This window comes from Stenella coeruleoalba, assembly GCF_951394435.1.
Source record: "Stenella coeruleoalba genome assembly, chromosome: 21".
Lineage (NCBI taxonomy): Eukaryota > Metazoa > Chordata > Mammalia > Artiodactyla > Delphinidae > Stenella > Stenella coeruleoalba.
The window spans coordinates 24,350,566-24,376,479 of record NC_137167.1 but is presented as its reverse complement, the minus strand read 5'-3'; the positions used below and the strand labels follow the sequence as shown (position 1 = coordinate 24,376,479).

General features: G+C 40.3%; 1 protein-coding gene across 1 annotated transcript in view; it reads left to right on the top strand.

Moving 5' to 3' along the window:
* Positions 1 to 25,914, top strand: part of WWC2 (WW and C2 domain containing 2) — a 166,012-nt gene that overhangs the window by 101,130 nt on the left and 38,968 nt on the right. The window contains exons 5-8 of the mRNA XM_079909380.1: positions 13,675 to 13,754; positions 18,373 to 18,502; positions 21,524 to 21,670; positions 22,702 to 22,775. Coding sequence (XP_079765506.1) covers positions 13,675 to 13,754; positions 18,373 to 18,502; positions 21,524 to 21,670; positions 22,702 to 22,775 — 431 coding nt within the window. The remainder of the gene's footprint in view (positions 1 to 13,674; positions 13,755 to 18,372; positions 18,503 to 21,523; positions 21,671 to 22,701; positions 22,776 to 25,914) is intronic.

Genomic DNA, 25,914 nt, shown 5'->3' with positions numbered 1-25,914 from the left:
AAAGATGAGAGCATCTCTTTCATTAGCAAATAGGCACTTGTTTAACACTTCCTGTCAGTGCAAATGCCTTCTTTTTTTTGTGGTACGCGGGCCTCTCACTGTTGTGGCCTCTCCCGTTGCAGAGCACAGGCTCTGGACGCACAGGCTCAGCGGCCATGGCTCACGGGCCCAGCCGCTCCGCGGCATGTGGGATCTTCCCGGACCGGGGCACGAACCCGCGTCCCCCGCATCGGCAGGCGGACTCTCAACCACTGCGCCACCAGGGAAGCACGCAAATGCCTTTTTATAGAAACACTTCCTTAGCACATTGGCCCTTGTGGTCCATGCTCTATTGTGATGTTTTGAGCTGTGTCATGGTTTGAACATGGCGGGGCAGATGGTTCCCTCTCTCTGTCATTTGAGCACTTCTTGGCCAGGTGGCTCTTCCCCAGCCATTCAGAAGGGCTGGATAACTTGAGCAGAGTTTCATGGATTTTGATAACCTAGTTTTTCTTGGCTTGCCTATCCTGTAGAATCCCTGCATATACTAGTCCCTTTCACAAAGTAGTGCCGCAGAAATAGTAACTCATGAATTAGCTAACTCTTCATTGCTTTGGTGTCTCAGGGGACCTGCCTGCATTTTTCGTCATAGTAACAACTTTTCAGATGAAGTCAAGCACTGGCCTCATACTTCATTATTTTACTGTAACAATATTAGTAGGTGCTTCATTTGTTTTATTGAATTACAGCAAATGGGACAAGCATTTGAGAATCAGGTATTTAGGGACATCTGTCTAAAGCATCTGTTTTGTATTATTTTATATTATGGTCATAGGTGTTGGTGATCATTGGGCTATAGTTTCCTCCTCGGGCTAATAGGATAATGGTATTTCCTGGCATCTTACTCCTAGTTGTTGAAATGGAGAAATGAATAAATTAATGCCGTTTTAGTAATATATTCATAACTTTTAGAGGTGGGTGTTTAATTTCTTGAGAAAATCTATTTTTTTAGGAAGAGGAATGTAAAAAATTTTACACCAAAATTTATTATTTCATTCGTTCATTATAGATACTTAGGATAAGGAATGGTGTATCTTATACAAACTCAACCTTCAATTCAATTGATATTTTTAAAAATTTATATCCCAGATTACAAATAGGTGAGATGTGGTGAAAATTGGATGTAGAAAATTTTTGCTGAATTTTGATTAAGTTTTTACTCTTGTTTATCAAACTGAAATAAAATGTTGGAAATGTAAAAGTATAAATTTCTTTAGAAATACAAATGTGTTTGAGAAATTTATTGAGCACCGCAGCATATCTGATGTAACTTTTAATTTTGTCAAAAAGGAAACAAACGCTCCTCTGGTTAAATTATTTGCTCTCCACGCCAAATACATGGCTGGTTAGTGGGCATTGCTGTTGATAACAGGGTGCTGTCTTTATTCTCAGATATATTTATCCCCACATTGTTAATATGAATTCACTTTGAATTATTTTTCGCAATGGTGATGGACTTAGAAAAGCCATCCACAATCTCACCTGTTTGCAGTCTTGGGCACAGATTTTAAAAGAACGACAGTTGAATGTAAGGGTTAGTTTGTAACTGTGTAACTGTGAATGGAGTTATTAGCTCATGTGCACATCAAACTGTGACACTTTAACCAGTGATGTAACTAACATACAAAAGTCATAGCAGTGTGCTTCAGATGAAAAGAAATATGCCTTCTGAGAATGCAAATTGCTACAAGTAAGGATTGTCTCTTGATTAGACATGAGTGATGTCTTTATACTTAGCTTACATCCCAAGTTCTTTCAGCTCCAATTTCCTGATCTCAAGGTTTTGAAGGAGATAGAGCAATACTGATTTGCAGTAGCAAACTGTACATCAGAAATGGTTATTCTTTTAAGATATCCAGAAATGAATTTATGTTGTAGTTGGTGTTGGGTTTGAAAATAGTACAACAGTCTTCATGAAGTTTGAATGAAATGGAGAATGATATGACTTGATTCACCTTCACTAAAGAAGCAAGACTGAAAGAGAAAATGGGAGAGAGATACTCTACTTAATGCAAGAACTGGTCTTATCTCTGTTAAGACATGCTAGTAACTGGAAACGATTAAATTTCATAGCACGGTAGAGTTTTTTTCAAAAAGCATACTCAGTAGAGTGAAATTATAACAATCACATTTATTGATTTCATACTGTTTTGTTTCTCTCTTTCTTTCTCTCTAATGATTTTGGTCTCCTTTTCTAGCTTTGAAGGGTACCATACTGCAGGCTAAATAATTATATGTCAAAAGAAATTCTTCATCAAAACTGTGTTGCTGCGGGAGGAGGTATTTAGTTTCTCCTCACTTGGGTGAACTACTGTCTCAGTCTCTCTGGCCATGACTTCCAGACTTCTCCATCTTCACTCATAAACACCCTCATATCCGTAGTGCTCATGGCATTTTACAAAATCAAGTGCAATTAACTTCTTCTGTGAGAGAATGTACAGTCTAAGAAGACAGGAACAGGGAATAAGGATTCCTAAAATTCAATTTTAAATGATTCTATGAAGGCTGCAATACTCATTCTCTCATTTTTTTGAAGGATTGTGGGAGTTAAGCTCTGTGGAACTGTGTGAGATAAAGATATTATAATGAACACAACTCAAACCAACACTTCATTATATTTTGATACTTTTCCTTGACATAAACCCAATAAATACATTGACCTAATATGTTCATGTTAAATTTTGAGAGAATCAGCCTCTTGAGGCCATGACAATGAAGTTGTGAGAGGTTAAACATACACAACATTAACTACATACGAAGTTAAACATACACTTAAAATGTTACCCAGCAATCCCACTTGTAGGTATTTCCACAAGAGAAATGAAAGCATATACTCAAAGACTTGAGTGTAAACATTCACAGGAGCCCTATTCTTACTAGCCCAAACCTGGAAACAGCCTTCAGGTTCACCAGTGGATGAATGGATAAATAAATTGTGGTACATCCATAAAATGCAATCAAAAGGAACAAGCTGCTAATACTCATGACATGGATGAATTTCACAAGCAATATGATAAGTGAAAGAAGCCAGTCATGACGACTACCTACTGGTGTGCTTCCATGTGTATGAAATGCTTGAAAAGGCATAATTGACAGAAAGCGGGACAGGGGCATGAAGAAATTACCTTATTTATTGGTTCTAATAATTACTCATTTAAATCTTTTCCCCCCCACATAGAAAATGATCACTTATTCACTTTTATTGCTGTTATAATTTATTATAAACTATTTATAATGAAATTCACCAAATTTAAAAGTACAATATGATGAGTTTAGACAAATATATATATTTTTGAAGTTGATTTCAGTCACCCTCTTTTCTCTGTATGTAACTATTCATAAAAACCAGGTTGTTTATAGAGGTCTTCATCTGACTTTTGTATCTTGTATCTTTTATAAAAAAATTATTGGCCCGTATAAATTGCTAATTAGATGTAGAGATTATGAGATCTAGGTTTTTTTTTTTTTCTTAGTGGGGAGTAGAATTCATCATGGTTGGTATTACATTATCTCCCTCAGGCATACAATGTCCCATTTTTCTTTTTTATTATAGTAGTAGTCATTCATGATCATCATCTAGGTCATTTCATTAAGGATTACAAAATGATGATAGTCTAATTATATTATTCCTTATTTATTTATTTGTTGGGATACTTCTATAAAGTGAAATTCCACACCGCCCAACTGCTACTTGTTATTTGCTTACCCTCAGCTCATATTGGAAAGATGAATAAATGTTAGATTATTTTCCTTTTAAAAAAAAAAACAAATTTCAAATGATGAGCTATGTCCTAGCATCTGTTAGAGATGACCAACAGAGTTGAGTTTGTTTGTTTAAGTATCACTGTGTGATCACGAATTTAAACATTATTGATATGTCATTGCAATTATTCTTCTTATTGAACCTCACATCATCCTGTCTTGTGCGTATAGGAGCCTTTTTATATTGGCTCCTGAGGCCTTTGATCCCAATATTCTGATAGTTTCTTTCTCTTTGGTCTGGAAAGATGTTCTTGATTTTTTTGTATAAGGTCTGGAATCAAACATTTCTCCAAGAAGCTCTGATTCTTTTTTAGCGAGAAGTGGTATTTAGAGACCACAATCTGTATGCATGAGTGTTTATTACAGTTGGGTTGGCAATTGTATATAGGTCTTTATCTTAATATATTTAAAATACTTAAATCTCCAGTAATTACAAAAGTGTGATATTGACACAAAAATGAAAGATCAGTGGAACTGAACATTGAAGAATATGCAGAAACACCTTGTCGAATTTAAAATGTGATAAAAGTGGCACTCCATATCATTAAGGAAAAAATGGATTATTCAATGAATGCTTGGGACATATCTTGGCCCATTTTAAAAGAAATGAAAGTGAATCTGTACCTTTTTCCTTTAATTCCAGATGGATCAGCAATTTAAATGTGAGAAGTTCAATCATAAACTCAATTAAATTAGCCATAAGACATTTAAAGCAATAACAGAGCACTAAAACTTGCTTTTCCCTAAGAGAATTTGCCACGCTGGGTGAACGTCACCTTCCATCGTGTTCTTTTCATGGTCTCATGGAGACAAAGCCCAACTGCATAAAATTGGGACCCAAAAGGACCAAACCCTCGGTGTGAGAGGAGCTAGGATTAAACTCCTCCAGCCCTGCCACCCCAACATACCTGCCACTGCCATCACCCACCAGAAAGCAGTAGGAAAAGTGACCTGTTTGGAGAAACAATGAGAAACCATTCTGACCTCTGAACATATCACCATCTGACACCTTATATGGGTTTGCAGGCTGAGTTCACACTTACCTGGAAGGTCTGAGAAACTGCAAGCTAAACACTTACTTTGAGCTGTGGCAGGTCTAGAAGGTGGCAGGTGGCTGCGCTGCCAGTTGCCTGGAAGTGCATATCCTCTCCGGAGAAACGCACCTGCACCTGTGTCTTCCACAGGTAGAGCTCTAAGGGTACAAACTCATAGCCCAAAATCACAAATTTACACAGAAACAAGGTCACATCAGTAAGAACCGCAGAAAAAAACAGACAGTAGAATCAGGTCTTCAAATGCTTCAGATTTTGTTGATTTTAGATACAGAATGTAAAATATGGGTGTTTAATATGTCAAGAAATAAAAAAGGAATTGAAAATATGAGTAAGAAAGATACTATGACTGTGAAATGACCAAGGATATATGGGAAAAGAACTAAGTAGAACTTCCGTAAATTAATCATATAATGGTTAAAATTCAAAGCTGCCCGAGGAAAAAAGATTATTTGCAAAGGTCTGACAGTTAGAGCGATACTCCTGACTATTCCATAGTGATGATGAAAGGAAAATAATAATGTAATACTTTCAGTGCTCTAAGAGAAAATAACCATCAACCAGAATTTTATACACAGGAAAACATCTTTCATGCATATGAATGAGATAAACATGTTTTCAAACAAAATTTGAAAGTAACTAATAGCACCAGAAGTTCTTCACCATTGGAAATACTAAAGAAAGCAGGAAAAGAGAGAAGAGAATAGAAAAGGCAAGCCAATGAGAAGTTTAATGTAAGATGAGTAAATTAAACCCAAATAATTAGAAATAAGTGTAATTGGATTAAATGTTCTAGTTTAAAAGACAAAGATTTACAGACTGGTTTTGGAAAGAAAAATCTACCTATATGATGCTTATAAGAGACACCAGAAACAAAGATACAGAAGAGTTAAAAATGATGGGTAAAAAAGATGCAACAATCAAATTCTAGTCAGAATAAAGCTAGTATTGGGACTTCCCTGGTGGTCCATTGGGTAGGACTCCGTGCTCCCAATGCAGGGGGCCCGGGTTCGATCCCTGGTCAGGGAACTAGATCCCGCATGCATGCTGCAACTAAGAGTCCACGGGCTGCAACTAAAGGTCCCGCATGCCGCAACGAAGATCCCATGTGCCACAGCTATGACCTGGCGCAGCCAAAATAAATTTAAAAAAAAAAAAAAGAATAAAGCTAATATAGCTTTGTTAATTTTGGAATAGGTAAATTATAAGGCAAAATGCTTCACTAAGAAGAAAAAAGAGGGCAATGAATGTGTTAAAATATGAGCCCCCAAGTATAATTGAGCACAGTTACAACACCACCATGTTGAGTAAATGAAGCTAGACATAAAACAGTACATACTGTATGATTCCATTTATATAAAGTTCAACAAAGACAAAACCACTTATAGGGTCGGAAGTCAGGATAGTGGTTACTTTGGGGAGAAAGAAAGGGTTAGTAATTTGGTGGGGCACAGGAATGGCTTCTGGGACTTCTTGAACTTTTGACCTTCCCATGGGTGTTTTACCATTCATTTATTGAATGGTCTACTTAAGATTTTCTTTTTTCTTTTTTGTAGATAATGTTATACTCCTAAGTTTAAAAAACTTAGAGGCTACTTAATTTGGAGGAGAACCATACACTTCTAAATAATAATGGGTGCTCTTTGATAAAATTAGTGAGTAAAACGTTGAGAAAAGGGATATTTGTGTAGCCCCACAGTATCTCCCCACAAATATGTATTACTTAGCTCTGGTGATTTTTAACATGTCCACTAATCTTTGATACTCCTCTGTTCTTGAGTATGGACTGGCCTGGTGATTATCTTCTAAAAAGTAGAGTTTGGAAAGGGAAAAACAGTCAACTTAAAGTGAAGAAATCTAGGGATTTGCTACCATAACTAAGTGATTAAGTTTAACATCACCAGTGATGTCAGGTTGACAGCATGGACCCCGATATCATTCGATGAGAAGGACACATCACCTCTGTCATATTCTTCCTCCCAATCTATAACCTCAGTCTGATTATGAGAAAGCATCTAGCAAACCCAAGGTACACTTCATGAAACATCTAACCTATCCCAAAGCGAACATGTCATTAAAGATGAGAAAAGACTGAGGAAGTGTCACAAATTGGAGGAGTCTAGGGAGACATGACAAGTAAAGACAACATGGTCGGATCCTGAGGGATCCAAGTAAAGTCTGTAGTTTAGCTAATACTGTTAGTAGTGTCAGAAGAGAACTGGAGAAAAGTTTTAGCCTTGCATGCATATACTAGAAAATAAGAAAGTCTTAAAATTAATGAGCAGTGAATTCCATCTAAGAACAACAGAATAAATCTGAAGATAGTTGATGAAGGGAAATAAAATTAAGGGAAGATATTATTTAAATAATAAACATGGCTATAATAGAGGAGATCAACAAAAGCATAATTTAGTTCTTTGAAAGAATAATAGAATTGACAGATGTCTGTATTGATAAGAGAGAAAAGAAACAAGTAAAAATATACAAGGAATGAAGAGATAAAACTCTAGATGCTTAAGAAATAACAGGACATTTTGAGTAAATTTATACTCTTACATTTTAATTTTGAGATGAGATGAATAAGTTATTACTAAGATATTGTTGACCAAAAATGACTCCAGATGAAAGAAAGAATCTGACCAGCCCTGTTACTATCAGTGAAATTCCAGATACTCCCTGAAGATTAGGCTAATACAACCAAATTCTGACAAGATAATATGAGGGAAAAAATAAGCCAGCCATGTTCATAAGCTTAGATACAAAAATCCTAAGCAAAATATTGGTAAACCAGATGCAGGAACATTCAAAAATAGTTTGTCAGGACCAAGTTGGGCTTATCCTAGATATGTACAGTCTAGGATTTGAAAATGAATTATTCACTACACTAACAGAGTAAACAGAAATCATTAATCATTCCAGTTGATACAGAGAAAGCATTCTGATAAATTCAGCTTCTAGTCATGGTTTGTTTTTTTAAAAAATCAATCTAACTAAAAATAATTGCTGTATAACAGGGCATGAGAGATGAAGAAGGAGAGCTGGCTGTAGTTTTGTATAGAGTATTTAGGGTAAGTCCCACTGAGAAGGTGACATTTGAGCAGACGCTAGACAGAGGTGGTGAAGTTAGGTGAGGAAGAGCCGGTGTAAAGGTCCAGATGTTAGAGAAGGTCTGGGATCTTCAAAGAACAGTAAGAAGTCAAATGTGGCCCTAATATATGGAGAGAGAAAGTGAGAGCAGTAAGATAGGAGGTGAGAGAGGTAACCTAGACAATGAGATGAAGACAGAATTCATAGGCCTTGGGGACCACTGTAGACTTCGGATGTTAATCTGAAATAGGAAGCCATTTGACCAGGTGTTTATCATTTGTATTAATTTTTTTTTTGCTAGTTTAAGTGATATATAATGATACCATGATTTTCAATTTTGTCTTTGTTAAGAGGTGATTTTTTTTTTTTTGGTGACATTCTACCTTTTCTATTTCTGTTTGCCAATTTATTTTTTGAATTTAACAGCTTTTTGAGAATTAATTCCCATACCACACAGTTCACCTGTTTAAAATGTACACTTCTGTGGGTTTTAGCGTACTTATTGTTGTATCCCCATCATCACAATCTAGTTTTAGAACATTTTCGTGTCCCCTAAAGGGAACCCTGTACTCCATTAGCTGTCACTGCCCATTCTGCACAACCATATCCTCTATCTCCAAAGCCCAAGCAACCACTATCTATTGTCTTCCTCTCTAGATTTGCCTATTCTGTTATACATTTTGTATAAATGGAATCATATAATATGTGGTCTTTTGTGAGCTTCTTTCACTTGGCATACTGCTTTCAAGGTTCATCCATGTTGTAGCATGTGTCAGTACTTCATTTCTTTTCATTGCTAAATAATATTCCATTGTACAGATACAACACATTTCATTTATTCATTCACCAGTTGGTGGGTATTTGGGTTGTTTCCACTTTTGAGTGATGATAAATAGAACCACTACAAACATTCCTGCACAGGTGTTTATGTGGATATAAGTTCTCATGTCTCTTGGGTTTATGCCTAGGAGCGGAATTTCTGGGTTATGTGGCAACTTATTGGTTTATTTAGCAGAAAGAGATCTAGAGTTGACCTTCCATATTTTTATCTATTATTTGTATCTCAAGGTAGTATATTTCAAAAATGTTTCATATTTTTCTCAGTAGGTTTTGTTTTTTCCTTTTCACTGTTGTTAAACAGAAGTTTGGGATTTTTAAACATATATTCAATCATCTCGTTTCTGATGACAGAATCCATTTATTAGTCATCACAAGTGGTCCTAACAGCATCTGGGATTCTGTTTCCCGCTATTCTTTAGTAATGTCAAACATGTTTTTATTATTAATCCTCTGATGATCTGGAGCTGATTTCTCATTTTCTTTAAGGGTGACTTGAGAGAGGAGGCGGGTGGTGAGGATTTTTAGTGAGGTGGAAGCAGTGGTGATGAGGAAGATTTCCAGAAGAGCAAGATGACAGCTGCCCTTTGTCGGCTTTGCTTAGGGAGCTCCTGGCAAGACGACGGAGGGAGTGGTGAGAAGGGACAGTAGTCGTTAGTAAAATGTCACTGTGATCATTGTAACTTTAATGTTGCAAGGGTCACTTTTAGGGCAGATTTCTGAACCCTGCCTGTCTTGTGATCTTCCCAAGGTCCACAGGTTCTGGAATTTACTTTTCCTTCATTGCCATCTTGTTTCTCCTTCTTTTAAAAGAAAACTTATTACACACTAGGATTGTAAGAGATGGTAAGAGGCTGTATGATTTCCAGTCGTGCTTATCACATTGAATCACTCTCTTTCTGGATTTCAGAACTAACTTTAAAGTCAATTCAAAATGTCAGTTGCTTTGGTGCAGTGGGTATAAAAGGCAGGGAATGTGCAAAAGTCGCGGGTCTCTCTGCCTCCGATTTGGGACTCTCGGGTTTGAGATTTGAGCCGTAGACATAGGTCTGGAAAATTAGATGGTTGGATCCAGCTGCAGAGAGTTCACCACGTGTTGATATAAGGCAAAAACAGGCTCTAGGGCTTGTGAGGCTCTTCACATATTCAGCTTGGGTGGGATAGAAGAATACTGACATGGGGCTTCCCTGGTGGTGCAGTGGTTGAGAGTCCGCCTGCCAATGCAGGGGACACGGGTTCGTGCCCCGGTCCGGGAGGATCCCACATGCCGTGGAGCGGCTGGGCCCGTGAGCCATGGCCGCGGAGAGGCCACAACAGTGAGAGGCCCGCGTGACGAAAAGAAAAAAAAAAAAAAAAAAAGAATACTGACCTTTCTAAGGTAGAATAAGGGCCATAGGCTTTATTTAGGTCATTTTGCTACAGTTCTAGTTTGTCTTTGATCTTATATATATTATCATGCCATTAATAACTAAAACTTTTATAAGTGTAGTTTTAAAACATTCTCCTGGGTTCTAGACCGCTCTCTGCTGCTTAGTAGCAGAGTAACCTTCAGCAGATTACTTACTTACTCTCTTTAGGTCTGAGATTCCTCACCTGTAAAATAAGAATTTAAACTGTATCCATCTACTAGAGTAGTTGTGAGGGTTGAAAGCACAGTGCCTGGAATACCTGAAGTGCTTGGCCTTTTAGCTCTCACTGTTGTCTCCAAGTAGAGTCCACATTGTGTTAAACGTGCAAATCAGCATTAGCGTAACCCTTAGCTGGGATCTAAGGACACTTGTTTTCATGTTCTGTGTCCTACATTTGAAAGTGGGTTGGAGAATGAGAGTAGAAACAGTGATCCTGCAATAGCTAACGATGCCAAATGGTTCTCTGAGAAGAAAGGGTGTTGAACAGTTAAGACCAAACTCTTAAAACCAGAAACAATCGGAAATAATGTTGGGTTGGAAATAGCAGTATCTGTTTTCACTTATCATTATAATAGAATCAAACTTTTTCATCCTTAACAAAATAAAATGCACATTGATATTTGGCAGCTGGAAATCATTCAGGTAATCCACTCCGAAGACTCCCCAAAATGAAAGCAGTGGTTTTCAGTCAACTGTAGGTAAAGCAAATAATGTGGAAGAAAACACAGGTGTTAGCCTCCTTTATCATTGTCACCCAACATACAATAAAATCTCACATCACTTAAGCAGAGAAGAGTCTGAATTGTCAAAAGTTAAATTTACAATGATAATTTTTGAAAGAAAGTAAATGGGTGTGTCATCGCAGCCCAAATGATTTTAAGTGGAGTGCCATTTTATGACCATGAGATACGCTAATTGTTTTAATTCAGCTGTTCCAAGAGGGCTTGATAGTACCATTGTTTTGGGGGTTTTTTGTCAACTGTGTTTTCAAAGGTAGAGACAGGTTTCAGCCCAGTTACTATTGATTTTTGGATTGCTGTTGTTATTTTTAAATAAAAATGTTAGTCTTTTTGGTGAGAAGCTTTTGAGAGTGCTGTCAGAAGTAGAATTACATGTGGAATGAGCTGTCGGTTACTGATGGCTCCTGACATGATGATAGTCTGATACTAAAACTGCAATGTCTTTACTGGACACTGTGAGTGAGCTTGTTGCTATGCATGAATATTAAAGTACCTTCAAGATCCTTCTCTCTGAGGGCAGCCCTCCTCCCCTGGCCTAAGTAGTCCTCTCCTCCTTTGGGTTCCAGTAACATTGTTTGTACCTCTCTTTTAGTTAGGAATTGGGCCTTGCAACACAATTCTTTCTATTTCCTTCTCCCTAATAAAATGTAAGTGCCTTAGGGCACAAACTGTTAAGCCTTCAGATTAACTTAACAGATAAATTATTGAACATTACTGTATCAAAAATATTGTGCCTCACGGTCTACAAATGTGTCACAACAGCCCTTGTCTTTGTCGTTTGGTTCCTCATAGGGCCTTGTCCCCCCGGTTACTTTTTTCCCGTCTGTTCCACGATGCTCTCTGTTTTCCTCTGACTTCTCTGGCCTCTGCTTCGCAGTGTACTTTGTCTCTTTCTCTCGTTGACCTGTGAGCGATGCAGATGCCCAAGGTGTTCCTGAGCTGCCTTCCCTCCTCCGTACACACTCTCTAGTTGATCTCGTTTATCCTCGTGCATTTAGAACAGCATCCTTATGTCAGTGACTCTTTATTTTATATCTCTAGCCTGGACACCTCAAGTCCACATATTCCACTTGCCTTGAAGTGCCATGGGTGTCAGAAAAATAAATGTCTCACAGAAACCCTTTATCTCCCCCCCCAGGAAATCACCTTCACATACCCAGGATTTCGGAAGTGATCTTTGACACATCTTCTCCCTCACCCTCCACATTGAGTCCGTCACCAAGTCCTGTTGATTCTACCTCTAAAATGGATTTTTCCTATAGCACGGCCCGCACGCCAGGCAGGATGGCCCCTTTGGGCCCCTCTGGTCCAAGCACCATAGAGTCTCCACAGTGATCTTTTAGAAGCATGAAGCAGCTCATGCCTTACAATCCCTCCGTGATTCTCATTGTTCTTAGGAGGAGATCTAGAAATCCTCAGCATGGCTTCAGGTTCTGTGTAATCAGGCCTCCTTTTGCATTCTCACCTCATTCCACACGCCACCTCTGTAATCCAGCAGTGACAGCGTTCTTTAAATCCCAGAGACTTGCTGAGTTTCCCCTCCCACAGTTTAGGGTTTGTCCACAGGCTCTACCCTGTGGGGACCCCTTCTATCAGTGAAGCCCACGAACCCTCTCATCTCCTCAACCCCTCAGGCTAAATTAGGTCCCGTCCTCCTTTTAGATCGTGAAGTATCCTGTGCTTTTCTTTTATATCACCTATGGCAGTTGGAAAGATTTATTTCGTTGGACAATTATTTGCTCCATACCAGGCCCCCTCGTTGTCCTGTAAGACACATAAGGGCAGTAGGTCTGTTTCATTCACACTTTCAGACCCAGGACTTGACACATTGCGCAGAATCAATAGGTGTTTGTGGAATGGGTAGAATAAATAGGAAGTAAAAGTGCAAAACACAGGGAAATACTATACAACAGGATGTGCTTAAAACTTAAGGCTATAACTCACTATATGGAAATAAGTTTCTGACACCCATGAGAATACCTTCAGTTTGTGACTGAACCAGGCTTGTGCCATTTTCCTGACCTGCCAAACCTTAGTATTCTTATTACCAAAGATAACAGGAAGAGAACAATTTGTATCAGTTTGACAACAAGTATTTATTGATCCCCTGCTGTACACCTGGTTTTATTTTACAAGCTTGGGGTACAGCTGGGTGATGCTTCTTACTTTCCCATGGGGGACAGACAGGAAACAAGGACAATTTCAGCTCTTGGAAAATGCTGCGAACTAAACAAAACAGACCAATGGCCTGGGTGCAGTGGCCAGAGAAGTGCTGTTTGCAAAGGTAACGTGGAGCTGAGGCTGAGTGACAGGGAGTCAGCTAGTGAAGAGCTGAGGGAAGGGCCTTTTAGCCGGGGGAACAGCACATGCCGAAGCCCTGAGGCTGGAACAGCCTGGCCTGTTTGGGGAACAGAGGGGTGGCCAGGGGTCCTGGAGAGTCAGGAAGGAAGGGCAAGCGCAGAGTCCGAGAGACCCTGGCTGACCATCCTGCCTTTCCCCGTAGTGGCTGTTTATCACAGAGCGCGGACGATCGCGATGTCCGGCTCATAGCAATGTTGCTACGTCCGATGATGAGAGGAAACTTGAGTAGTAATGCACATCGCTGATAATCTGCCTTCCATAGAACTTATGTCCAGGAGAAACTAGTCGAGTCAATGTCAAACTAGTGGCTGTGTTTAATGGTTTACTAATAGATTACCTTTTTAAACGGTGTTGCTGATTCATATTTACATTGATTTCTCACAAAAGGTTAAAAAGCTGAAGCGAGAACTGTCACAGATGAAGCAAGAATTGCTCTATAAAGAACAAGGCTTTGCAACCTTGAAACAGTGAGTATGAAAATACTGAAATTGACTCTCGAATAATCCAAAGCCCCTGAACCGATACAAAGGAAAAAGAAGTATAGATTACATAAGAGTTTTCTCAAAGAGAAGTAGAATACGAAGTGCAAAGCTCTGCACCAAAAAAAAAAAGCAAAAATCTTGGGAAAATCTATACACTTGAATAGGTGTGAAATGTTCACTAATCTTTGGCGATCCAAGGAAACCAAAGTGAGAAACTTAGCTTCGTCTCTGGGCCTGCCAGCCTGCTCTCAGTTTGAGGCAGAGCCAGGAGATCGAGCCCAGGAAGGGCCTCCCCCTTCTCTCTGGAGGCTGGGCTCTGTAAGCCTGCGCCCGCCGAGCCCCGGGCTCGGGGCCTGTCCGCCTCTGGCAGCCCCAGGGGGACCTAATGCTGTCTGATCTCAGGGGGCAAGTCGGGGGTGTCTGCAGAGGGGCTGAGTGAGTGCCTCGGCTCCCGTGTTCCCTCTGCCCTTTCCTGCTCCATGCTGAAGTCTGCTGGACCCTGGCTCCAGCTCGAGCTGAGTCAAGTGAGAATGGAGATGACGGAAGGTAGCAGGATCTGGAAATCCCTGCCCCATTCCCAGCCCCTGGAAGCCACTGCTCTTCTGCTGACGAGGCCCAGACTAACTGAACCCCAGCAGGCACACCGAGACCTTCCAGCTCCTGCAGTGCCCACCCCAGGGTCTCCGATGCAGGGAAGCAGCGATGGTTCATCCAGCACACAACCCCAGGGAGGGTTGAAGACATCATCCCTTGAAAGGCATCCAGCTGCTTTTCCCTTCCCTCCTCCTTGCTGCCCGGTTCAGTGCCCCCCGTAGCAATGCAGGATTCATAGGGGCTTCCCTGATCGGCGGGTCTCATGTTCTTCCTTGTCTCCCTTAGCAGTATCCAAGGCAGCAAGGCGTTACCCCGTTAAAGATCCCACGTGTTCGCTGGCCAGGCCACATAAGCTGATTGTTCTGTGTGTTTGGTTGACGAGTTATATTTTGGGACCCCAGTCACTCCTCTTGACCACCAGCCACATGACTTTCATCTCAGACATTTGGTTTACTGGATCAGTTTTATTTTTGACACTCACCTCACGTGATCATGACCATGATATTCTTTCAGATGCTCCCATCCTGGTGGTTCTCTAACCTGACTGCATATTGGAATAATCTGAGGAGCTCTTAAAAATCCCTGTGTCTTGTCTCCAGCCCAAGTCAGATTCTGTGAGACCCCCATGTGGTTCTCAGGTCCAGCCCTGTTCAGAGAACCTCAGCTGGTTGCAGAGCGCCCCGAAAAACTCAACAGACCTGGAATCACCTAAATGTATTATTTAGTCAGTTGTACATCAGCATAACGGAGGGCTTTGTGGTGGGAGAACCACGAAGCGTTTAGCCACACGTTGCATACTTTTAAGGCACATGAAATTATAACTCATTCACCACTGGGATTAAAGGTTAGCCAAACTTGCTGTTTTTGTTATATTGATGTAACAATGCTGTATTGTTTCAAAGCAGTTTGCTTGCAAGCAATTTTTATAGGAATCCAAGGCATGTTTAAGAATCTGTCAATAACATTCCACAAGAAAACAATAGACATTTGTTGTAGAAATTCAGGCTTTCTCTTGCAGTGATTCTAATCCTCTGAACCAAGAGCAGAAAGATAGGATATCTAACATCAGATTCCTCTCGTAGATCAAAATAAAGCTATAGACAAAATAAAGCTGTTTTCATCCAGTTGTTCAACACCGTACTACTAGAAGATTGAATAATAATTGATTGAACCCAGAGACCATACTTGTCAAGAAACCGCATTCCTGGTACTATAAGGGGACTTTTTACTTGGGTTACGACAAAATATATTTCAGGAAAAGATTTATACAGAATCCCACTGCAGGATTCTGTAACTTTTCACTTATTCACAATAAAATGGAAAAAGTTTGTGGAATCTGGAATTAGAATGTAATTTAAACCCCGGTTTTTATTTTACTTGATGCAATAGTTTATGCTGGATGAATGAATGTAGTTTTATTCTTTACGTTATTCATTTCAGACTGTGGTCCCAAAGTTGACTTTGGCCTAAGCGATAGTGTAGCTTATGTGTAGGTGGATGCCAGGAAGAGAAGCATATTTCCGCTTTGCCACCTCCAGTGTTCACTCAAAACTGGAAAATGGAAAGTGCTGAAACACCCAGCAAGCCAAGAGTATATACAGAATCTATGAAAGTTTGGCTCAGGGGGTACACATTTTCCAGGGAAGGCATGCATGGTAAGATATAGGGAAAAAATTAACTATAGGGTACCCAGAAACCAAAAACAATGTTTCTTTAATTTTTAAGGGATGAAAGTAAAATTGTATTTCTCAAGAACAAAAAGCACAGTACGTACTTCGTTTTAAAAAAAAAAAAGTCAGCAACTTATGCTGATACTTTATTTTATGGTCAGTTAGGGTCAAAAGAGAGAAAAAGGGGGAGATGAAAAGTGGAGGAGAAAAAGGAAAAACGTGGAGGTAGAGGGCAAAAGCAATAGTTAAAGTGAAGTAGAAATGTTCGGAAAAGGGGAAAGAAAGACCAAAAGGGGTTCCCTGGCGAATGCTGCATGGAGGTGGTTCTTGTCGTATTTAACATTTGATTGAGCAGTGGCTGTCCGAGAAATTCTCATCTATTTTTAAAGCTCTCTGACATTTAAATTAGCAGTCTTGAAGTAGCCCTGCTTTTATTTTTCAATATTAAAGTTTATTTCTGAAAACTACTCACTGGCTTTTATTTTCAAATGTCAAAGTTGATTTCTGAATTAAAGATTTGTTTCACTATTAAATTCTGAAGGTTTTATACAAATCGGAAGAAATTACTTGGGCTTTAGAAACTGCCTTTGACAGTTTGAGATACCTATATTACTAGCTGTTTCATGAAATCTCACAGATTCTTTTTCTTATTAAAATAAGCTTTTTGCCTCAACTAAGTGAGTAGATACACACTTAAAGGTGTCAGCAATTTCATTGATAAAGCCCTCCTGAAATAAATATAATCAACCAATATTCAAACTACTTCTGGGGTTCTTATCAAATATTCTAAATGTAATAGTCATAAGAGCCCCAGGCCTAAGTCTTTCATGTTGAGGACAGTTGTGCTACTTAGCTAGTGTTTATGCAATTTACAAGCTAAATTTGCATAGACTTTCTGGTCTCAGTTTCTTTTTTGGAAGAAGCATGACTAGGTAATCTCTAGGGTCCCTTCCCATCACAAATACTCTGTGTATGTGTGTGCACACGCACGCGTATATGTTTAATTCAGTGACTTCATTGGTTATACTTTTTTATAGAATGACCTTATGATAAAATTAATTTTATTCTCTTGGGTTCTTTAAGACTTTAATTATTTGTTCAGCATCGTAAAATATTTTCTAAAATGGTACTTGTTATCTACAAGTACTATTTTAGTTATCAAGTTATCTACAAACTGCACTTGTTTGGGTAAACTTTGGAAGAGTGAATAAGATAATAATTGTGTTAGTTTTTTTTTACTTTTCAGACTATGCCCTTCACGTTGAAATAAATACAAATTATTAAGTGTTTTAAACCAAATTAGGTCAGAGCCAGTTTTCTGTGATTTAGTAGGTGCCATAACTCTGGAGAGTCTGTGGATAAGACAAGGATATGTCTGAGAACGCATGTAATAGCGTTGTTGGCTGATGGGCAGAGATGTGGCTTGTGTCCCCGAAGGGAAGCCCAGGCTCTTTCCTAATGAGTCCCAGGCAGCATAGGTGGTGGGGAGAAACAGGAGAGTGATGGTGAAGAAAATGTTGAACCATTTTCTTTTTTCATTAGGTAATTTGGTTGGGCCGTTCGACCACAAAGATTAGGTTACATGAAATCCTCTGACACAGGGTGACCCTATGAACTGTAAGGACATTTGGTGAGCAGATCTGCAGGGGCAGTAAATAAGCTCATCAGGGAGCTCTTTATTCAACGTTGGTGGACAAATGAACACATCTGCTGCCCCCTTGTTCCTAGATTTGAACTCATTCAGCAAGGCGAGCAATTTATCTTGACTCATAACTGTCGTAAAAGAAGAATACATTTCATATATCTAAAAAGAAATAAGAAACTAACCAAGCAATCCAAATATTACAGGATAGTCACTAGTATAAATAAAAATCACTACCCTTTATTAAAGGTCACCAAGCTGTAGGCACTGGGCTAGGTTTTGCACAGACATCGCAGCATGTGAAATTAGGTGGCAGTGATGAATCCTGAGGTTCCTGTGCTCGCCCAGTTTATTGGCATTTCTGTCCTTCTGCTTCCCCGTGTCCTGAACCTTTGTCAGGATCAGCATGAGATGAGGTTTGAGTTCAGCCAGCAGTGGGATCACCCAAACAGACTGAAAGCAAAAAGCCTGAGCCTGAAGGTGATGACAGTGGACTGGGGGATGGAGTGGGGGATGGAAGGGCTCTCAGCTCCAAGTGATCAGAAGAGAAAGGAGAGAGCTTCATCAGCTTGAAACTGGTGTGTGTGAGTCACGTAGTAAAAATTAGCCAAGACAACCCCAAACCCAATTCCTATCTCTTTAACTTGTACGTTCGGTTATTCTTTGATTTTTCTTTTTTCCTTTCCTCTTTTAACAGAATTGATAAAAAAATGTCTGGAGGCCAGAGTGGCTATGAACTTAGTGAAGCCAAAGCCATCCTAACTGAACTGAAGTCTATCAGAAAGGCTATTAGCTCAGGAGAAAAAGAAAAACAAGATCTGATGCAGGTATGTGTTGGAACATTTTTTCAAGTCACGCTGCTACCTTCTTGGGCCTCAGAAGCTTTCCTTGAGGCAGAAGTTCTCCATCGGAGTCTGGAAGGCCCTTTACCACCACACAAACCCCACTTCTGCCCCATCCATACGGAATTTGGTCCCGTAGGAGATTGTTACAGGCACTGAGCCAGCCACCTGCCTTGGAAGAAAACGGATTGGTTCCAAGGTTCTGATATGCTTATTTGAAGGCAGACTTTGGATGACCTTTGAGACAGGGGCTGCTGGATCCTGGAGCCCATCTAAGGAGATTAGCATCTTGGTGCACCCTGTAACTCACTGCAAACTTCATGTGGCGCCCTGATAAGCAGGGTTATCTAACTCAGTGGTCCTCAGCCTAGGGTACAGAAAGGGTATGTCACCTGCTGTCAGTAAGTAGATGAGGTGCCTTGAGGAGAGGGGGAAGGGGTGTGAGGAACTTAGAAAAGCCATTCCCCACCCCAGGAGATTCCGAGGTGCTAGCTGGGGGTGGCAGGGAGAACGCTGACCCAGCTGGGGGACATCTGTGTAGTCACCCTGGGAGAGATGCTAATGGCAGTAGACCCCCTTGTTACACCTGTACACTTCTCACCTTATGGGTCTGAGCTCCAGTGACCCAGCCTTATATGTAGAGAAAACAACCATTCAGTGATCAATATTCTGCATGTTGAGTATCTATATTTAGCAGATACAGTCAAGTTTTTTAAAGAGATATCTCTTCCTCCTCTTCCCTCCCTTCCATCTCGTAATTATCACAAGCACTGAGAAGTCTTTGTAATATTTTAGACATTTGGAGTTCTTTATCTAGCTGGGTGAGGATTTAGTCTGTGTCTTTCAAAAAATGTTAGAGCCCGTGGTAAGCAGAACCTCTGCATTTAAGTACCAAATTCAGCTACTTCATGTCAGTTTCCAAAATGCTGGTTGAATGTGGGTGAATATTGTTGAACCCATATAATTTTGCATTTGGGGAATTCTGAAATAACTTGCAAGAAGCGATCAAATAGAAAAGACTGACTTAAAATACTGACTTTGTGCCAGGCAGTCTTCTGCCTGCCTTGCATAGAAATACTTCATTTAATTCTCACAATAGCCTAAAGATAGGCTCTGTTATTATCCTCAACCCGTAGACAAGAAAACAGCAGTGTGGAGAAGTTGTTACTTGGTAAAAGTCACACAGCAGGTAAGTGGCAGGACTGAGGTTCAAACCCAGGCAGTCTTGCTCTAGAATATGTGGTTCTAACGAATGTGTAACACATACAGAACTTCACTTGGATGTACTTTTTGTTGTTCTGCAATGATCCTGCCAATTAAATCAGTCATTCCTGAAAAGCACAAAATAAGTCCTTTGAAAAAAGTTAATGGAACTTGAACAGAGTTAAATTGGAACCTCATAATTTAGCAATTTCAGGTCCTCTTTGATTCTTTCTGTAAACTTTGGATTTATACATAGGCCAGATTAAATTTAAAAGCTAGATTCCTTTTTAATTACTAAAATATAAAAAATAATTAATAAATACAGGAATCAACAGTAGAGCAGAAAGGGACATTAGTTATCTTCTATGACTTTTGAACCTCTTTGGCTATGACCCAGAGTAAGAAATACGTATATTTTACATCAAAACCCAGTAATACAAATGTCTTTAACCATAGATACACACACCAAATTTCACAGAAATATGCCTGCTTTTAATACTAGTAATATACTTTGATTTTACTTTCTAGTCTCTTCTATTTCATTTAAAAACATACTAGTCATCGGGGCTTCCCTGGTGGTGCAGTGGTTGAGAGTTCGCCTGCCGATGCAGGGGACACAGGTTCGTGCCCCGGTCCGGGAAGATCCCACATGCCGCGGAGCGGCTGGGCCCATGCGCCATGGCTGCTGAGCCTGTGCGTCCGGAGCCTGTGCTCTACAACAGGAGAGGCCACAACAGTGAGAGGCCCGCGTACCGAAAAAAAAAAAAACCATACTAGTCATGACCTACTAAATTGATTGAGTGCATGGTCATAGGTTTGAAAAATATACATCTTTTCACCGTTTGCATGAAAAAATAGAAAAGACTTGTCCAAAGTCCCTGAGAGGTTTCTTCGTTCTTTTCTATAATATATTATGTGATGTGACCATTTAAGTTTTATCTCTCATGCATATACATTTTGTATAAATATGCCTTTGAAAGAAAATAGAGAAGGTTAGGTAAAAAAAAAATCAGATCTCTGATATTTCTAATTTCTTATCGTGAGAATTTTAAATATCAGGATGAATCCTGGCTCTTCTTAAAGTTGATAATAATGAGCTTCTTACATTTTTATTAGTGTTTTGTACGGGGGTTCTTTGGTAGCAATTTAAATTTTTTCCTTTTTAATACTCTCACTGACTCACATCCTCCCTGTAAAGTAAACTCACCCTATGAAAACCCGGGTGCCGACACCAGTCACGTTCACTTGTGATTAGGCACTTTCCCAAACCAAACATCACTGCAGGTACTGAGTGACTGTGGCTTCTGGGCCTCCATTCCTAATCTCTGACATCTATGTGAGCTAAATAGTCTCCTGGATCCTGTCCAGATGTCAAATGGCATAACTGTAGAAGTCTTCTAGGTAGGAAGTGTGCCTGCTTTAGGTATCCTATGCTTCCATAGTTCCTACTGCATAAAGTGGGTAGTTCTTATTAAAATAGACTTCTTTTTAACAGAATTTTAAAAATAAGAAATGCATGTATTAAATATAAAGATACCATTAGTCACAGGGTGAATAATTCCCAGGCTGTCTTGGGAAAGATAAGATAACCTGTTTAATATGATCTTACATATTTTCAAAGTCCTGTGTGTATGTGCAAAAATTATATTCTACTCTTATTTTTTTCAAGAATTTAAAGTGATAAGTACCTACTAAGATAAAGTAGTTGTTTTTTCCATTGAGATTAGCTTAATTTTACCTGGTGGGGAAGTTTCATGCTCTTAAATGTTCAGCTTTATGAAGTACTTTGTATTTCCTGAACAGAGTCTTGCTAAGCTGCAGGAGCGGTTTCACTTGGACCAGAGCATTGGCAGATCTGAGCCAGACTTGAGATCCAGTCCTGTGAACTCTCATTTATCTCTCTCCAGACAGACCCTGGATGCCGGGTCACAAACAAGCATTTCCGGGGATGTAAGTTATCCACGTGGAAGGGTTGGCCCCGGCACTGTCCTGACGGGCCCTGATTACAATACCGATGGCAAATGGAACGGGGGCCAGGAAGGTGGTGCAAATTCCAGCTGTGTGCATTCAGCATTTCATACTCATAAGATTGGATTTAAAAATCTTAACCTTATCTTTTCTGCCAAGGTGCCAAAGTATATCAGAATTTGTCCATATGAATAGCTTTGTTCAAACTTTCTCATACTGTATTTATTCAGAGACTCTATTGAAAGGCAAGAGACACATGAAAATTTGAGTTTTTCCTATTAAGTTTAGAGTCTTAGACATTAAGGTCCTTCCAAATAAACATTAAGGCTAATGAGAAACAAATATATGCCTTTAAAAACTAACCACAAAATTTGTTTTTATAAATCTGAACTTGATTATATTAAAACATTTGATTGGTGGTTTATACCTGGCATTTGAAAATATTTAATGTGGCTTGAATATTATTACCAGTTTGTATTCTACCTTTTGGGACACCATTAGTAGATATTTACTTTTCAATAAGTTCCAGTTATTTTTGTGTTCTCTATGCTTCTTTGAATTCTGTGCTATGAAAGTATAACAGGTAGAGATCAACAGTAGGGCTTACCTGTTTGAAAAATTTAATTTTTGAAGTAATTTATTTTATGTTTATGCATTTGAAAGTTAGATGATGGAAATTTTGGCTCATAGAGACAAGGAAATTAGTTCCAGTTCATAAATTTTATTGACCTGTACACCCTTCATAAACTCTTAGATACCAGAAACATTTACCTGATATTTTTTATCTTGAATTTAATGTGTGGAGAAAAGGACGTTAAAGTCTTTGAAAAACAGACAAGCTTGTATTAAAAAGAAATGTTTTGTCCCTACTGAGACTATAAAGTAAATGCCTTTTCAAACTGGTGTTCCCATCTTCTTTAGCTTTGCAATTACTTGCACTTCCTAGAAACAAAAGCAGTTTACTTCATTCATTTGCAGAGTTAATTGACTTTTTCCCTTTTGTTTTTTACTAGATCGGAGTGAGAAGTAGATCAAATTTGGCTGAAAAGGTCAGGCTGAGCCTCCAGTATGAAGAAGCCAAAAGAAGGTAACAGCAGGGGAGCTGAGTAGCGGTCAGTGGGTAGCGGTCAGTGGGTAGCGGTCAGTGGGTAGTCAGCTGGCTCACCCGGGTTTCCTTTTCCAGAATTCATCTTTACTCACGTAGGGACGTCTGCTGGGCGCTCGCCACCATTCTTACCCAGGTCACCCTTCAGATCTTAGAATATAAGGGTTACGGGGTCCCCTCCCCCGAAAGCTGAAGAACAAGGAGAATTAATGAGAAGGGCAGGAATGAAACTTTCCCCTTCATTCTGGAAGAAAGAAGCTTTGAGCTTGTATGGTACTTCCTTACCATTCAAAGTGCGGAGGTTGGTTTCTCAGATAGAAATGTGATACTGTGGCTCAGGTGCGGGGCTTGGTAGCAGCTGAGGAGTCTGAAGGTAAAGAGCTTCAAGCATCTTCCTTGGCTTGAAAGGAAGAGCCCCTGCTGACGTCCTGGGGGATGCTGAGCTGTCTGCTGTGTCACTCGCTTCAGGGAGTGTTTCCCTCCTTGACCCTCTCAATTCTTCTTCAGCCCTGCCTCGATAACTTTTTCTTACCTTGTGACTCTGCTGGGGAAGGCCTGGGAGACTCCTCTTTCCTTGCCTCGGTGACAGACTCAGCTGGTTGTCATAATGTAGGAACTGAATTTGTTCTGAGAGAGAGGGTCATACTGATACATTTCATTATTTTCCTTTTAAGAGTGTAAAAACGCTGCTGTTTTATTATTTAGGAAGGCATTGGGTGACAAACCTGCATTATCATGAACGTGAACAGTTCGGCTGAGAACATACTGGAGCATCGTGGCTTCCACCACAAGGAAGCCCGTAAGATGGATACTGGAATATATCCATTATTATTGGTGACGATGAGAATTTAAAAGTCACTGGCCAGAGTTCTTAGAGGTTGTCTGGCTTTAACAGACTCTCTATTTGATCTGCCTAAATATAATATTTGCCTCTGGGTAGCCTCTGTTACTAATATTAATATTACTTGGTTCTTTGATTTACTGAAAGAACCCGAAGCTTTATTCCATAAATCATTAACCACGTGAGCTTGAGCAGGTCACTTAGTCTCTCTGAGCAACATTGCACTCGGCTAATTTTAATGCCTATAAAATTTCCCAGGTAGATTATAAATGGCTTGAGGGTAGGAAACATTTTGTTTACTGTATTGTCTGCTTCTCACATGCCAGGCTGATGCTTTGCCCTCAGTAAGGACTGAGAATTGCTCTGTGCTTTTGTGGCCCAGTGATGTGGAAGCCTGTTTGGGGCCCTCTGGCTATAAGCACGCCAGTTCCTGAGCTGCCAGAACTCCTAGGTTCTGACGTAAACAAAGCCAGGATCTGGTGTTCTGGTGTCTGGTTTTCTGAAGGAGAATGGCCATAACTCAGAGTTAATCTTGGGGACCAGGCCTCATGCCCCGGGGCCCTTGGGGTTTGACGCGACTCCCCTTGGGCCAGCTTGAGCTTCTGCTTTACTTTGGCTCCATGTGGAGCTTACACAGCACTTCTCCTCCTAGGTGGTCCCGGAAACTTTCATGTTTTCTTGCCCAGAAAGCTATTTCCAAATAAAATTCAAGACCTACCTAATGCCTGATCCCACAAGTAATAGATGCTGTTCTTTCCTTCACTACATCGTTGCTGTCAGTTCAATCGGTTAATTCAGTCACATCAAAACTTAAGACATTAGTTCTTTCCCATTTGGTTGCATTGCTGTTCTATTACCATTTGGGGTTTTATTTTAAAGTTTCTAGCGATTCTGACGAGAAGGTAAGTCTCAAGTGTTTATGCATATGTTGAAAACGCTTTTTCTTCCTCAATTCTGAGTAAGATGCGGGTTGTGTTCTCCTGAAACCTGTTTTCTCCTCCAGCTTTTGTTTTACATGCTTAATGAAGCTAATACTGTCTTGCTTAATTTTCCAGTACGTTGGGACAGTTGTTTATGGTTTTGTGGTTAAAGCTGACGAGTAGCTGATGTTACATCTGTCATAAGTGCGGACGATGGGGGAAAATCCGAAGGACATTATATATGCAGTGCAGTTTAAGATGGCAATTTTATTTTTAACTCATACAAGGAACTTCAGGCAGAAGAATGTGGAACTACTTCCCTTTTTGTCCTGACAACATTTTTTGTTTCGTTTTGGTTTATTTATTTATTTATTTATGGCTGTGTTGGGTCTTCCTTGCTGCACGCATGCCTTCTCTAGTTGCAGCGAGCGGGGGCTACTCTTTGTTGCGGTGCGCGGGCTTCTCATTGCGGTGGCTTCTCATTGCGGAGCACGGCCTCTAGGTGCGCGGGCTTCAGTAGTTGTGGCACGTGGGCTCAGTAGTTGTGGTGCGTGGGCTCTAGAGTGCAGGCTCGGTAGTTGTGGTGCACAGGCTTAGCTGCTCCGCGGCATGTGGGATCTTCCCGGACCAGGGCTCGAACCCACGTCCCCTGCATTGGCAGGCGGATTCTTAACCACTGCACCACCAGGGAAGTCCCCTGACAACGTTTCTTGTTCAACTTTTTCTTCTCTTCAACAGCTTTATACATCAGAAAGGGGAGGAAAACGTCCCCCCTTCTCTATCTGTTTTTCATTTTTCTCGTGTGCGCTGTAACAATACGCAGAGTAATCATGCAACATTTTTTAATAGGAATATGGATTCTTCGTGCCAACATCAGTTGTGTTCATAGTTTACCTTGATCTTGTTTGTGCTTATGGTCAAAACAGCCAAGTGCCATTTCCCTTGTGAACAATCCCGATCGTCCTCACAGCGCCACAGAGCAAGTTATTTGATTCGGGTGGTCATTCTTATTGAATCAGGAGTTAACTTGACCATTGAGTACGAAGCTCTAGAAGCAGTGACATCTGGGGCCAGCAAAATTATGAAACCGGTGAAGGTTCCCTTTGCTGCGTTTTCCTCCTCCCGCCCCTCCCGGCCCCGTCGCTTCAGCACCTGTTGTCACTCCAGTGGGCCCTGGGTGCTGCTAAGTGTGTTCAGAGGAGAGCCGGGTCAGTGCCGTGTGTACAGGGCCAGCCCCGTGAGCGCCCCGTGTGTGCTGTAGACTCCATGCAGACCCTGAGCGGGAAGCGAGTTCACGGTGCACAGCTGAGGAATGTGGGTGGGGGAAGCCGAGCCCCGCCCCCTTCTCCTTGGCGATGCT